General features: G+C 41.6%; 1 protein-coding gene across 1 annotated transcript in view; it reads right to left on the minus strand.

Annotated features, from left to right (window-relative positions):
* Positions 1–15,581, minus strand: part of LOC124797819 (urocanate hydratase-like) — a 376,388-nt gene that overhangs the window by 19,064 nt on the left and 341,743 nt on the right. The window contains exon 13 of the mRNA XM_047260847.1: positions 3,214–3,295. Coding sequence (XP_047116803.1) covers positions 3,214–3,295 — 82 coding nt within the window. The remainder of the gene's footprint in view (positions 1–3,213; positions 3,296–15,581) is intronic.

Genomic DNA, 15,581 nt, shown 5'->3' on the forward strand with positions numbered 1-15,581 from the left:
TGACGTGCTAAAGACGCGAAATTTAACCGACAGGAAGAAGATGCTGTGATATGCAAATGATTAGCTTTTCAGAGCATTCACACAAGGTTGGCGCCGGTGGCGACACCTACAACGTGCTGACATGAGGAAAGTTTCTAACCGATTTCTCATACACAAACAGCAGTTGACCGGCGTTGCCTGGTGAAACGTTGTTGTGATGCCTCATGTAAGGAGGATAAATGCGTACCATCACTTTTCCGATTCTAGGTTGGATTGTAACCAATCGCGATTGCGGTTTATCGTATCGCGACATTGCTGCTCGAGTTGGTCCAGATCCAATGACTGTTAGCAGAATATGGAATCAGTGGAGTTCAGGAGGGTAATACAGAACGCCGTGCTGGATCCCAATGGCCTCGTTTCACTAGCAGTCGAGATGACAGGCATCTTATCCGAATAGCTGTAACGGATCGTGCAGCCACGTCTCCATCCCTGAGTCAACAGATGGGGACGTTTGCAAGACAACAACCATCGGCACGAACAGTTCGACGACGTTTGCAGCAGCATGGACTATCAGCTCGGAGACCATGGCTGCAGTTACCCTTTACGTTGCATCACAGACAGGAGCGACTGCGATGGTGTACTCAACGATGAACCTGGGTGCACGAATGGCAAAACGTCATTTTTTTCGGATGAATTCAGGTTCTATTTACAGCATAATGATGGTCGCATCTGTGTTTGGCAACATCGCGGTGATCGCACATTGGAAGCGTGTATTCTTCATCGCCATACTGGCGTATTACCTGGCGTGATGGTATGGGGTGCCATTGGTTACACGTCTCGGTCACCTCTTGTTCGGAAATTCACGGCACTTTGAACAGTGGACGTTACATTTCAGATGTGTTACGACCCTTGGCTCTACCCTTCATTCTATCCCTGCGAAACCTTACATTTCAGCAGGATAATGCAAGACCGCATGTTGCAGGTCCTGTAAGGGCCTTTCTGGATACAGAAAATGTTCGACTGCTGCCTGGCCAGCACATTCTCCAGATCTCTTACCAACTGAAAACTTTTGGTCAATGGTGGCCGAGCAACTGGCTCGTCACAGTACGCCAGTCACTACTCTTGATAAACTGTGGTATCGTGTTGAAGCTGCATGGGCAGCTGTACCCTTACACGCCATCCAAGCTCTGTTTGACTCAATGCCCAGGCGTATCGAGGCCGTTATTGCGGCCAGAGGTGGTTGTTCCGGGTACTGATTTCTCAGGATCTATGCACCCAAATTGCGTGAAAATGTAATCACATGTCAGTTCTAGTATAATATATTTGTCCAATGAATACCCATTTATCATCTGCATTTCTTCTTGGTGTAGCAATGTTAATGGCCAGTAGTGTATTATACCAGTGTCGTCAAGTGGGTCTACCACGATACAACATCAATGTAAAAAAGTTTATTTTATCCATGCTGGGTATTGTTGGTCTCCGTGACTGCTAATGATAGTTGATGAAGTACGCAACAAGCCACAAATTCATTTAGAAAGCTATATTTTAATGGCGTTGCTGGTTTTGGGCATTCACGCCGTCTTCAGATGACCGACTCTTTAAATTATGTCGTTGCAGCACACTATCTGCTGCTGCTTGGCATAAGAATATTTGAGTATTTAGCACAACTTTACGAGATGTGTGAGGAAAGTAATGAGACTGAATTTTCACTTACCAAAGATTTTTTTCCAAACAACAATGCGGTCCCCTTCAAAGTACTTCTTTTCGTCAGATATACTCTGGCGCAGTCGTTGTTCCCAGTCTTGGTAGCAGCGATGAAACGCTTCAACTGATAGGGACTTTAACATGTCGGTCCCATTCTTTTGAATTTTTTCCAGAGTTTCAAAATCACGTCCTTTTAAGATGTTTTTCAATTTCGGGAAAAATGTCACGAGGACTCAGATGAGGTACATAGGGGCTGGGGAACAACAGGAATGCCTTTTTGGTCCAAAAATTCCGTGATGGAAGTGGCTGTGTGACATGGGGCGTCGTCATGTAACATCTTCCAATTGTCTGCAATGTCCGGTCTCACTCGTTCACTCTTTTCCTGAGACTTTCGAGGACATCTTTGAAAAACACTTTGTTTAGAATTTGTCCGGTAGGAACAATTTCACAAGGGCACACAGACGTTAGACCTTTTCGTCGGTTTTTGAAGTTGAAGGTCTCCCTGAGCGAGGTTCAGTCCTCAACGTGTCCTCGGTCTTCCAAAAATGATTTGTGCCAACGCAGACCTTGTGCTCTAGATAAGGACTGTTCCGCAAAGGCCTGTTTCAACTTTTCAAAGGTCACTCTCACGAATTATCCAAGTTTAACACAAATCTTGATGGCATATCGTTGCTCTAAATTCCACTATTCCATTTTGATAACGTAGAACAAAAGCTGAACTACACTGATGCTGCTTTCAAACAACATTTGATGGACGTATGGAGCTGAAACTCGGATTAAGCATGTGGAAGGGATGAACACATCTCCCAACACTAGTAAATCAACACAGCGTTGCTATATCGCGCGCAAGGTTGTAAGTTTCATTACTTTTCTCACACATATCGTATATATTGTGTGGATAGCAAAAACATGCCAATCTGCATCTATTTGATAAGACGCAAAATGAAACAGTTGTATTACATAGTGGATGGCCTATCATCTTGTACAGTGGTTTGTTTAGTATGTATGTGCTGTTAAAACACCAACACTTTGTGCATCGTCTTGGAAAGGCTTAAACACCAAAACAAAGCGACAGTTGATTTATGAGTCTCATCAAGGCGTTTGAAGCAACCTAGCTTCGAAATCGACAACGTGTAAAACAGCACCGTTAAACACATAAAAAAAAGACGGCAGTGCTTAGACTATGTGAATGTTGTACTGTTTGGATATTACAGCTAGGTGCTTGTAAGGATAATCTTGGATAGCTACTTTCGTAGAGTTTCTATATGGCTCTTCTGGTCGTCTTCTGTCGGAAGTAAAAAGCGTCAGTGTTTCAAGAACAGTACTGATGTGTAACATGAGATAATGTGTAAATGAGAATAAAAAAATAATATGTATTTAAATATTTGGTTTAGGTCTGATTCGCTTCCCGTGGCTATATTTAAATTGCGCAGGAAGCCCATGGAGTGACTTTAATTTTACCGCAGCCATTATCGAGTTTTTGCAGAGAGGAATCGTGGAAAATCATATATAGAGAAAGAGCTGCCTCACCAGCCGACGCCGCCGCCGTTGTGCAGGGCGACCCAGGTGGCTCCGCGAATTGCGTCCCCGATGCAGTTCTGCACGGCCATGTCTGCAACACAAACAAGCTCTCCTGTTCACAAAGCTAGTGGCAGGTACACATATAAAGAAACGACTTATGGACAAAGTTTTAGAATCATTTAAAGCTTTATTCTCCTGCTTATGTTCTGAACCGCACAGCAAAAGAAATGTGGAATAATGGCCTACATTCACGTCATTTCACTCTAACACAAAACACAGGAATATATACAGTGCTTCGCAGAAGGGGTAGAGGAAATGGAACTTCACGGGTTGAGGATATCTGAAGTTACTCCAGTGATTGTAAACTCGAGTCGATGGGGCAAGAAGGGAGGCTGTGCCGAGGTGTGTACAGGCGTACACTTAGTCAGTAAGCTCTCAGCCGAGTCGACACTTTCTCTGAATTTAGGATTATACTTACTGACATCTGCGCATGCGCATTGACGCAGTCTCCGAGAATGTTAAATTTCACCGGGTCGACATAGATGCACGTTCGCTTTCTCAAATAAGTAGAGACTTGTTGATGTCTGCAGTTGCGCATCCAAGTTGTTACAATTTAGTGGGGAACTATTTTCTGATAAATAATACAAATAACGTGTGGTTTCCTTAAATCAGAGTGTGGCACATACTGTGTCAGTTTCTTATGTTACGATACACTTTTAAGTTCAAGTAACTCACATTCACTGTCAGCTTCTGGTGTTTATTTGATATTGAGTAGGTAATACCGACTTTCAGGCAATGATGGTCACCATGATCAGGGTAATGGCAATCATCATTTTAATTGACAATCATAGCCCCACCCATAGTTCAGGGTAATGGTAGTCACAATGTTCGAGAGGTAATAGCAGTCAACATATACTGTCTGGTATATTATTTCATTGAAGTGTCATGTAGTCTCCGCTGTGCAACAGTGTAAGTTAGCATTACCATCAGAAATTGACAAACGTTTCATACTGAAAGATGGTTTTCTTACTTAAGCGTGGAGTCACTACAATGTCTGGCTGACTTTAAAAAGTAGTTGAAAGCGTAGCAATCATCATCTGTTATCTATAAAAAAAGTATTACCACTGTTCGGTATTTTATTCCATCGAAACGATACGTAGTTTCAACTAACTGACAGCATAAGTGTAGTTTAACCTGTAAGTTAGATCAGCAGTCACGCCACGTGTGTTTTGTAATATTACAGACTAAACCTTCACATATTTTGATAAATAATACAGACAGTTTTTGGTTCCTTTAAAGTGTGGTACAAAGATCGAATAACACTCACTGACAAGTGCAGCTTAACCTGCAAGATAGATCAGTTGTGTTAATATGCAAACTATCTGCTTTTGTTTACTGTTATCGAACAATTGAGTTACAAGCGTACACCAAATGTGTTTTGTACCGTTGTAGAAAAAAATTTTACGTATTGTGATAAATGATTTCATTTGGTTGAAAGATCGAATTTTCGTTCACAATTAGAGATCTGTGGTTACACTCCCAAATTACAATATGAAACCCACATGTCTTTTGTACTCTAAATCTTTTCATATTTTGCAAAATAATTTTGTTTTAGTGCAAAGATCGAATTTTCGAGAGATCATAGTTTCCTCTGCGTGTAAACTTGGACATCATTATCTCTGACCGTGTCGTGCTTACATACAGTATTTGATGCGTTTCGAAGTTATATTACAAAACTACTTAGTTTAACTGATGCAACTCATTAAAGGTCTCGATAAAACGCACTATTTTAAGTACAGTTCGTTGTGCTAAGGTTGCGGAAAATATGACGTTGGTGGATAACCACGTTAACACAGGTATGTTCAAGACCAAAAGTAATAAAAGGCTAAACATGTCAGTCATTAATGTTATTTATGTTTTTCTTGATGGATTATCTTCTTCCACTCTAAAACTGATTCTTCGCCAGTTCGTTTTGGTGAGATAGCCTCATTTACGCTTCAGATGAAGTATCAATTATTACTCCAGCACACAAGTTTGTACATTTATGTCAGTAATACAGACAATTTATACACGAAAGTGGCGTTGTGCTATTTAATTTAAGAGTCCACAGTCACGTTTCACGTGTCAAGTGCTGTCATTCCATCAGCTAACATGTGTTTTGTAGAACAATAAAGCAGATAATTTAGACAAGGAAATTGCATTGTAGCACTTAGTTTGAGAGCCATGTTGTAGACTTAAAGTGTAAGTTACACAATAATTGCACTCTTCCAGTAGCTGACACAGTATTTTAGCTAACATATTCTTTGTAGAGCAATAATACAGATAACTTAGACATGGTAGTAACATTTTCATTAACATTGTGTGTATGCTTACGTGTTTTTGATAAATAATAAAGCCATTTTATACATGGGAATATTGTAAGATAAATCCTTTACGTGTTTTTGACTGTATCGAAAAGTTCACATTTTAAATGCATTTATAGTAAGCCACACAATGGGACACTGAAATCAATGGCGGCTTGTAAACACAAATTCACAGTTACAGAGAGTGGACAAAAAGATGAAAACACCCTGAGAAATGGGAAGAGAAGTTCCCCCTTATGCAAGACACCTTTTTTTGTTTTGTTTCACCCATACATGTTTCAGCGCTTTTGTGCTATCGTCAGTGGGTTCAATTGTGCTAAAACATGTATGGGTGAAACAAAACAACAAAAAAGGTGTCTTGCGTAAGAGCGGAACTTCTCTTCCCATTTTCGTAGTAAGCATGGACACAACATGAAGAACTGCACCACAAGGTGATTATTAACCCTGAGAAATGAATGCTTGTGCATAAATACAGATGCTAGCCAAGCCTGCACGTAGCACCGTTGTGTTTGTCCACAAACGGTTCCTGTGGAAGGCCATCAATACGTTGCAAATGTCAGTCGTGGTCAGAATAGTATTTTGTGTAGTTGTCAGTGCATTACGTCGGAGCTAAGAGAATCAGAACGTGGGAAAATTGTTGTTGCTCGTATGATGGTAGCTTCCGTAACCAACGTAGACTAACGTAAGTGTTTAGTGATCCAAGAGGTATCATACCGAAGATTTATACTGAATTCGGGGAAAGTGTATATACGTCATCCGCTATATCACGACGCAGACGAAAGTGCGGGTTGCATGATAGTGACAGACGGTCACTGACGATGATAGTGACGAAAAATAAGAGTACAGGAGCTGCAAAAGTCACCGCAGAACTGAATGTCGCACTCGCGAACCCTGTCAGCACCAAAACAACACGAATGGAGCTTTACAAGAAGAGAACTGCAGGGTGTGCTGGAGTTACTTAACTGCTCACCATTGATGCAAATGTCTGGAACGGGTAAACGATGTGCCGAAGCCATAAAATTATGACTGTGGAGCAGTGTAAGAAAGTCATTTGGTCGGATGTGTCATGTTCCATACTGTTTCTAACTAGTGGCCGAGTTTACATCGCATAAGTGAAACCTGGTTTGGTTGGTGATGACTGAGGCAGTGATATCGTGGTTTTCCATGGACCCTATGGCTACTCTATAAGGTCATACAACTGCCAAACAATATGCGACCATTTCGCCTCATCAGACCCATCCCACGGTATAATGTCTGCTTTCCAAAGGTGGAGCTGTGTTCCAAGACTACAGGCTCCTGTTCTCACAGCTCGCACCGTCCAGAGCTGGTTTTGTGCGCACCAGCATCAACTGTCGCATCGCCCCTGGGCACCACAGTCACCAGATCCCAGTATTACTGAGCCTGTGTGGTCTACTTTGGAGAGTAGGGCGCGCGATCGCTATCGACGTCCATCGTCGTTGTCTGAACTTGTCACTGTTTTGCAGAAAGAATGGAATAAGATACCCTTGAAAACCATGTAGGACGCGTATTTATCCATTCCGACACGACTGCAAGCTGTTTTGAAGGCCTGCGGCTTTCCAAAACCGTATTAGTCACGGTAATGCGTTGTATTTTTAGTGTTTCCATATTTTTGTCCAAACCTGTACATCGTAAGTGACTCATTTGCAGACCCATACTTACTGGGACATGTTTATTTCCGTCATCGTATACTTTTCACTCCTGTCAGTTCTCGCTGTTAGCTTTGATACATCCTGTATTAGGATTATGCAGTTGTGGCGCCTCCGGCGACCCTCTGAGCTAGACACACCATGCGGCCGCTTGTGTTGCTAATTTTTTTCCAAATTGGCGCACTAGCAAACTGCCTGAAGGCGAAAGCCGAGTTAATAGTGTTTATCAGGACTAGGACTGTGTTTCACTTACATTAGACCCAGATGTCTGGAGCTGGCTGTCGGTTATCAAGTACCCAGAGTGAGCTCTCTCTACCTCACTCTGTGAAAGATTTTGAGCACGTACATATCAAGCTTTCCAAGCTCCGTGTCCGCGCAAACACGTGGACACTGGAGAGTACATCACGGGCCTAGCTGGCGTCGGCTGCATCAAACCCCGATGAAGGCGGTCGGACACCGAAATTAAACATTACAGTAATATCAGTAGGAAACGGAACGACAACTCACCAACACGGGAACAAGGAGCGATCAGACGAACTAGCTCAAAAGGGGATGTAACACTCAGACTACAAACATGGAATCAAAAATGATAGCAGCTGTTGACCAAATTCTGACGGACTTTCAACTAGAACTAAAGCAGAAAAGGGCACCCACCGCTACCTTTGCACGAGTTAGGAAAAACAGAATATGGGCATTAGCACTATGTAAAATCAGACTTCGTGGACAAAATGGTTAATTGAGATCTGAAAACAAAAGACTGCGTAGGGAACTAGCGGCGGCAAATTCTCGTGGCGCAGTAGACAGAACTCAACTTTCTGAAATGGAGATCGAAGCCCTAGAGATATAAAATCAAAAATTGCACAGTGAAAGGAGGCCAACGCCATTGACTTTCGCTGCAGTAGCGGCAGATGGCGCAGTCCCCAAGCCGGAAACCAGGGTTGAAGAAAAAATCGATTTAGCGAAAAATAAACAGGCAAGTGTTCTCTTTTTTAAACCAGAGAACAACTAGGACGCTAAAGCCATAAGGCAAACCTTAATCAAACAATAAATCGTAGACTTGACAAAATAAAAGTTAAAGCAATAAGGAATTCAGCAAACACAGCAGTTCTTGAAATTGAGACACAAACAAACTAGAGGAAGATTATTGAAAAAACATCAAACTTAAAGGACATTCAACGCAAAGAACCCACAAAACTAAGGTCATTGCTGGCAGTACAGAGGGTTCCAACGACACTTACAGATCAAGACTTTATAGAACAACTTCTTCAAATAAATCTCAGCGACCATATCACCAAAGAAGAATTAAGTCAAAATACTATTCAAAACAGGTCCAAAAGGGAAAATAACGGTTAACAGTGTTCTAGAGGTGACATCAACGGTTAGATTACTGTTATTACAGAGGGATAGGGTGTACATACAATTTGAATCTGCACGCATCAGGGAATATGTGTCAGTGCAAAAGTGGGATTTTGGCCATTCATCGAAGAGATGTCACAGGGAAGCCGTGTACGGGAAATGTGCGAAACCTAGTCACAAAAAATTCGAGTGTCATAAGAAGTAATTCTTGGCTGTGTTTTTGCAATAACCGGAAAAGAACATGTAACGAAGCTGGGGGACCAGAATGCCCTACTTACGAAGAACTCCACAAAAGACAAATAGAGAAAAAACGGAGTATGATGCCCCAACAATGTCAACTAGTACACATCAAAACAAAAGCAGAGAGGTAACAACACTCTTTGGAAATTCAGTTGAGGATATGAATATAAATATCGACAACGAAAACGTACAAAAGTCCTCGCAAAAAACACTGATATGAACACTAGCATCACATGTCACAGAAGCAAACACAAATCACCAGCAACCAAAACACGAGCGTGGCGACGTGCAGTAACATGGAGGCAACAGCTTGGGCTGCTGCTGACCACACACTCTCCAATGGTCATCAGTATTGTCAATAGTCGTAACATTGTGCAAGAAAATATTTTAGCCTAGCAGACTACAAGGGCGATGTGTGTTTCTACGGCGACGTGGACTACAGTGGTACTCCTTCAGTCACACTTCAAACGGCTCAAGGGAAGTACATAATACACTACTGGCCATTAAAATTGCTACACCACGAACATGTCGTGCTACAGGCGCGAAATTTAACCGACAGGAAGAAGATGCTGTGATATGCAAATGATTAGCTTTTCAGAGCATTCACACAAGGTTGGCGCCGGCGGCGGCACATACAACGTGCTGACATGAGGAAAGTTTCTAACCGATTTCTCATACACAAACAGTAGTTGACCGGCGTTGCCTGGTGAAACGTTGTGATGCCTCGTGTAAGGAGGAGAAATGCGTACCATCACGTTTCCGACTTTGATAAAGGTCGGATTGTAGCCTATCGCGATTGTTGTTTATCGTATCGCGACATTGCTGCTCGCGTTGGTCGAGATCCAATGACTGTTAGCAGCATATGGAATCGGTGGGTTCAGGAGGGTAATACGGAACGCCGTGCTGGATCCCAACGGCCTCATTTCACTAGCAGTCGAGATGACAGGCATCTTATCCGCATGGCTGTAACGGATCGTGGAGCCACGTCTCGATCCCTGAGTCAGCAGATAGGGACGTTTGCAAGACAACGACCACCTGCACGAACAGATCGACGACGTTTGAAGCAACATGGACTATCAGCTCGGAGACCATGGCTGCGGTTACCCTTGACGCTGCATCATAGACAGGAGCGCCTGCGAAGGTGTACTCAACGATGAACCTGGTCGCACGAATGGCAAAACGTGTTTTTTTTTTTTTTTTCGAATGAATCCAGGTTCTGTATACAGCATCATGGTGGTCGCATCCGTGTTTGGCGACATCGCGGTGAACGGTGAACGCTTATTGGAAGCGTGAATTCGTCATCGCCATACTGGCGTATCACCCGGCGTGATGGTATGGGGTGCCATTGGTTCCACGTTTCGGTCACCTCTTGTTCGCACTGACGGCACTTTGAACAGTGGACGTTACATTTCAGATGTGTTACGACCCGTGGCTCTGCCCTTCATTCGATCCCTGCGAAACCCTACATTTCAGCAGGATAATGCAGGACCGCATGTTGCAGGTCCTGTACGGGCCTTTCTGGATATAGAAAATGTTCGACTGCTGCCCTGGCCAGCACATTCTCCAAATCTCTCACAAATTGAAAACGTCTGGTCAATGGTGGCCGAGCAACTGGCTCATCACATTACGTCAGTTACTACTATTGATGAACTGTGGTATCGTGTTGAAGCTGCATGGACAGCTGTACCCTTACACGCCATCCAAGCTCTGTTTGACTCAATGCCCAGGCTTATCAAGGCCGTTATTACGGCCAGAGGTGGTTGTTCTGGATACTGATTCCTCAGGATCTATTCACCCAAATTGCGTGAAAATGTAATTACATGTTAGTTCTAGTATAATATATTTGTCCAATGAATACTCATTTATCATCTGCATTTCTTCTTGGTGTAGCAATTTTAATGGCCGGTAGTGTAATAACGATGGACATCCGAGACACGATCATGGCCACCAAGAAAAAGACCATGCTACAGTCGGCAAACACAGCCACACGACACACAACAGAAGTTCATGAAAATGATGATAGACATCTGAGACACTGTGAAGTTCATCCAGAACAGGAGCAGGACACAGACGAAACACAAGTACATCTGGACACACTCAACCACAATAAAAGTACTACGGTATATTGATAACTTTCACTTATGGACCGTCTGACAGCAACTGAATAAAACACAATTTTAGTGCCATACGCGTTTCGCCTTTATTTTCTGCAAGGCATCATCAGTGGCCTGGAATATGTACATATGTTAGCTATTTTATTTACATTTTTGTCACTGTGCCTATAGGTTATAAACAGTTCTGGTGGTTGGTATTTCCTATTAAGTGGTAATGTTTTGAACTGTACTTACAGGTTGCGTAGACAGTTTCTTACATATTACGCTCCTGTTGCATTTTTGGTGTTGTTCTTCTTCCTATGAGCGCCAATTTGCTGTTTCTTCCGCATTCCACAGCACTATGCACTGAATGTTTGTTTTAATGCAATGTTTTGGTTTCTGTTGCCGACTGTCAAATGTTTTTGCCAAAGATCGAATATTACTGCCAAACTTATGAGTGTAACTATTGAAGTACCTGTGGTCTGTTCGTGTATGCATTTGTGTGTGTGTGTGTTTTTTTTTTTTGGTGTCGTATTAATTTAATTTTATTTTATTGTATTTATTTATTTATTTATTTTTGTTTTTGTCCTGTGTATGTGTGTGTGTGTGTGTGTGTGTGTGTGTGTGTGTGTGTGCGTGTTTTGGTGTGATATATATTTTTTTGTGCTGTGTGTGTGTGTGTGTGTCTGTATTTTGGTGTTATGTAATTTTTTTTTTTTGGGGGGGGGGGGGAGGGGGGCTGTGTATATATGTGTGTGTGTGTGTGTGTGTGTGTGTGTGTGTGTGTGTGTGTGTCTGCATTTTGGTGTTATATATATATATATATTTTTTATGTTATCATTTCCTTTATTAAGTGTAGTAGGGAGCCTGTGCTGATGTGTGTTTGTTCATTTATCACATGTTTGTTTTCTGCTATGGCTTTCTGGATATGGAAGTTTTCTAGCATTTGTATAAGATGTTTGTCATGGTTGCTTATTCTCATTATTTTCATTTCTTGTTCCATGTTTGTAGGATGATGGTTGTAGTGTTTTAAATGCTCTGCAAATGTGGAATGGTTTGTTTCATACTTCCAACATCTGATATGTTCTTTGTATCTTGTTTCAAAATTCCTGCATGTCATGCCTATGTATACTGCATCACAACTTTGACGTTCAAGTTTATATATTCCTGATTGTTGGAATTTGTCCCTGTTGGTAGCTGGTTGGCTTAGGTGTGATTGAAGGGTTTGCCCAGACTTATATGCTATTTTGAAGCCCTGTCTCTTTAGGATGTTTGCAACTCTGTGTGTTAGTTTATGTGTGTAGGTCATGGTGTACCATCTGGTTCTTTTCTGTGTGGTGTTGTCATTGTGTGTGTTTGTTGAGTGTGTTTGTAAGTTTTCAGCTTGTGAGTTCTTTTGTATTGTGGAAACGTTGTGTTTGTTTTTTATTTGTGTTTTTATTTTTTGATTGAGCCTGTGTACCACATGTGTGTCATACCCGTTGTTCCTAGCTATTTGTATGATCGTGTTCATTTCTTGTTCATAGTTTCCACAATACAAAAGAACTCACAAGCTGAAAACTTACAAACACACTCAACAAACACACACAATGACAACACCACACAGAAAAGAACCAGATGGTACACCATGACCTACACACATAAACTAACACACAGAGTTGCAAACATCCTAAAGAGACAGGGCTTCAAAATAGCATATGAGTCTGGGCAAACCCTTCAATCACACCTAAGCCAGCCAGCTACCAAGAGGGACAAATTACAACAATCAGGAATATATAAACTTGAATGTCAAAGTTGTGATGCAGTATACATAGGCATGACATGCAGGAATTTTGAAACAAGATACAAAGAACATATCAGATGTTGGAAGTATGAAACAAACCATTCCACATTTGCAGAGCATTTAAAACACTACAACCATCATCCTACAAACATGGAACAAGAAATGAAAATAATGAGAATAAGCAACCATGACAAACATCTTATACAAATGCAAGAAAACTTCCACATCCAGAAAGCCATAGCAGAAAACAAACATGTGATAAATGAACAAACACACATCAGCACAGGCTCCCTACTACACTTAATAAAGGAAATGATAACATAAAAAAATATATATATATATAACACCAAAATGCAGACACACACACACACACACACACACACACACACACACACACACACACACATACACAGCCCCCCTCCCCCCCCCCCCCCAAAAAAAAATTACATAACACCAAAATACAGACACACATACACACACAGCACAAAAAAATATATATCACACCAAAACACACACACACACACATACACAGGACAAAAACAAAAATAAATAAATAAATACAATAAAATAAAATTAAATTAATACGACACCAAAAACACACACACACACACACACACACACACACACAAATTCATACACGAACAGACCACAGATACTTCAATAGTTACACTCATAAGTTTGGCAGTAATATTCGATCTTTGGCAAAAACATTTGACAGTCGGCAACAGAAACCAAAACATTGCATTAAAACAAACATTCAGTGCATAGTGCTGTGGAAAGCGGAAAAAACAGCAAATTGGCGCTCATAGGAAGAAGAACAACACCAAAAATGCAACAGGAGCGTAATATGTAAGAAACTGTCTACGCAACCTGTAAGTACAGTTCAAAACATTACCACTTAATAGGAAATACCAACCACCAGAACTGTTTATAACCTATAGGCACAGTGACAAAAATGTAAATAAAATAGCTAACATATGTACATATTCCAGGCCACTGATGATGCCTTGCAGAAAATAAAGGCGAAACGCGTATGGCACTAAAATTGTGTTTTATTCAGTTGCTGTCAGACGGTCCATAAGTGAAAATTATCAATATACCGTAGTATTACGCGCAACTGAGGAGGACAGGACCACAAAAGTTGAAGATGAAAATAAAAGTAAATTAATTCTTCCCTCACCAGAGGACAGGTTACCGTATAATGAAATAACAACTGCAGAAAATTATGAACATCAAAATGTAAACCATATATGCAGCCTGTACGTCTCATCTACGGTAGAAATGCGCACGAAGAGACAAGTCAAGTGCAAGAAGGAATTATCAGTGTGAAACAAACGCAAACAGAATTCCTCAAAGAACAAAAAATGACCACACACCATATGGATACTAAAAAAAACATGAACACATGAAAGGTTCACACCGAAAAATCACAACAATTTTCAACTGAAGAGGCACCACATCATCCAAAACCAGAAACAACATCAAGAGTAAACACCATGATCCAATACATCAGACAGAGTTACAAAGCCATGAAATAAGACTACGATGACATCGAAGGGAACGTGCGCCTAAGTCGAGTGCAAAAAAGGAGCTTTTCAAACTGCACTAAGACTAGTAATAAGACTGAGTCACCCACTGGGGGATACTGTATGCTACTCCACGACTGAACAAACAAACAGAATGATTCTACGAACCGAAAACCTATAAACACATGAACGCGGACTCTAATCTTTTACGTAAAACATGTGGACGAAGAATGAAGGCCTAAACTTTGCCTATCTATACAAGGACCTAGTAAGGATGCATGGACGCCTGTACCTCGACTACACCCAGAGCGGGACGCAGTGCTTTGTTTTTGCTAAACTCCCGCAGTGAAAGTCTTGCACCTAAACTGTATGTATAGCACGAAGGTGGACGCAGAGCTTGGCAGGCTGGTGAACGAGATATGCGGGGACATATTGTGTCTACAAGAAACGTATGCTCGAAGCGGAAGAATTCCAGGCCTTTTTAGACAGTACATGCAAACCACAGGCGCAAGGAAGGCCATGGCTGCAGCCGTTGCAGTAAATGCTAACTGTATAGTAACACAAATAACGAAAGTATGCACTTAAGATTACAGTCGAAATAACTTCAGGCCGGGAAACATGGATCATATCGTCGATCTATGTCCAGTACTCATTTTGTAGAGAGCGTGTTGAAGTAATACAGGAAGTTGAGCTATTTCAAATGGCAGACGACTACTTATATTAACAGACGTTAATGCTAGGTCAGCCCTCTGGCAGTCTGACAGAATGGTCGCCACTGGTCAAATAACACTCGAAGTTATAAATGAATGTAATCTTTTCGTTTTAAACAAACCAGGCCGACCGCTAAATTATTGCGGAAATAGTGCAGTAAGCAGCAACACAGACATTTCTCTGACAAACGGCACATCGTGAATAACGGTACCGAGCAAGTGCTCGTTAGGGGAATACTCAGTGACCATAACGCTGTAATTAGTTACACTAAAACCCAGACACTCCACAACACCCATGCTTGATGCTACGCAACGCAAACTGCAAAAACTAAGGCACGTGACTGAAGAGTTTTCTCTGTTTGTCACCGAAGAAAGTATAGATTACAGAGGTCACGTTTTTCCAAAGAGCACAAGCTACAGCAATACCTGCAGTACACGACGCACCCAAACAAAATTCATCATGGTCAGCACCAACAAAACTAAGAAAAGACACTTGTGGTAAACGACGATATTACCATAAATCAAAGTCAGCACAGGAAAGCGAAATTAGACTTGTAAGTAGGCTGTTTAGGTTTTCATGTTGGTAATGCATGTAGTGCTGTGTATGAAAATCGCTGACTGCGCTGTGTGCAGTCTGTG

Source organism: Schistocerca piceifrons, chromosome 5 (assembly GCF_021461385.2).
Source record: "Schistocerca piceifrons isolate TAMUIC-IGC-003096 chromosome 5, iqSchPice1.1, whole genome shotgun sequence".
Lineage (NCBI taxonomy): Eukaryota > Metazoa > Arthropoda > Insecta > Orthoptera > Acrididae > Schistocerca > Schistocerca piceifrons.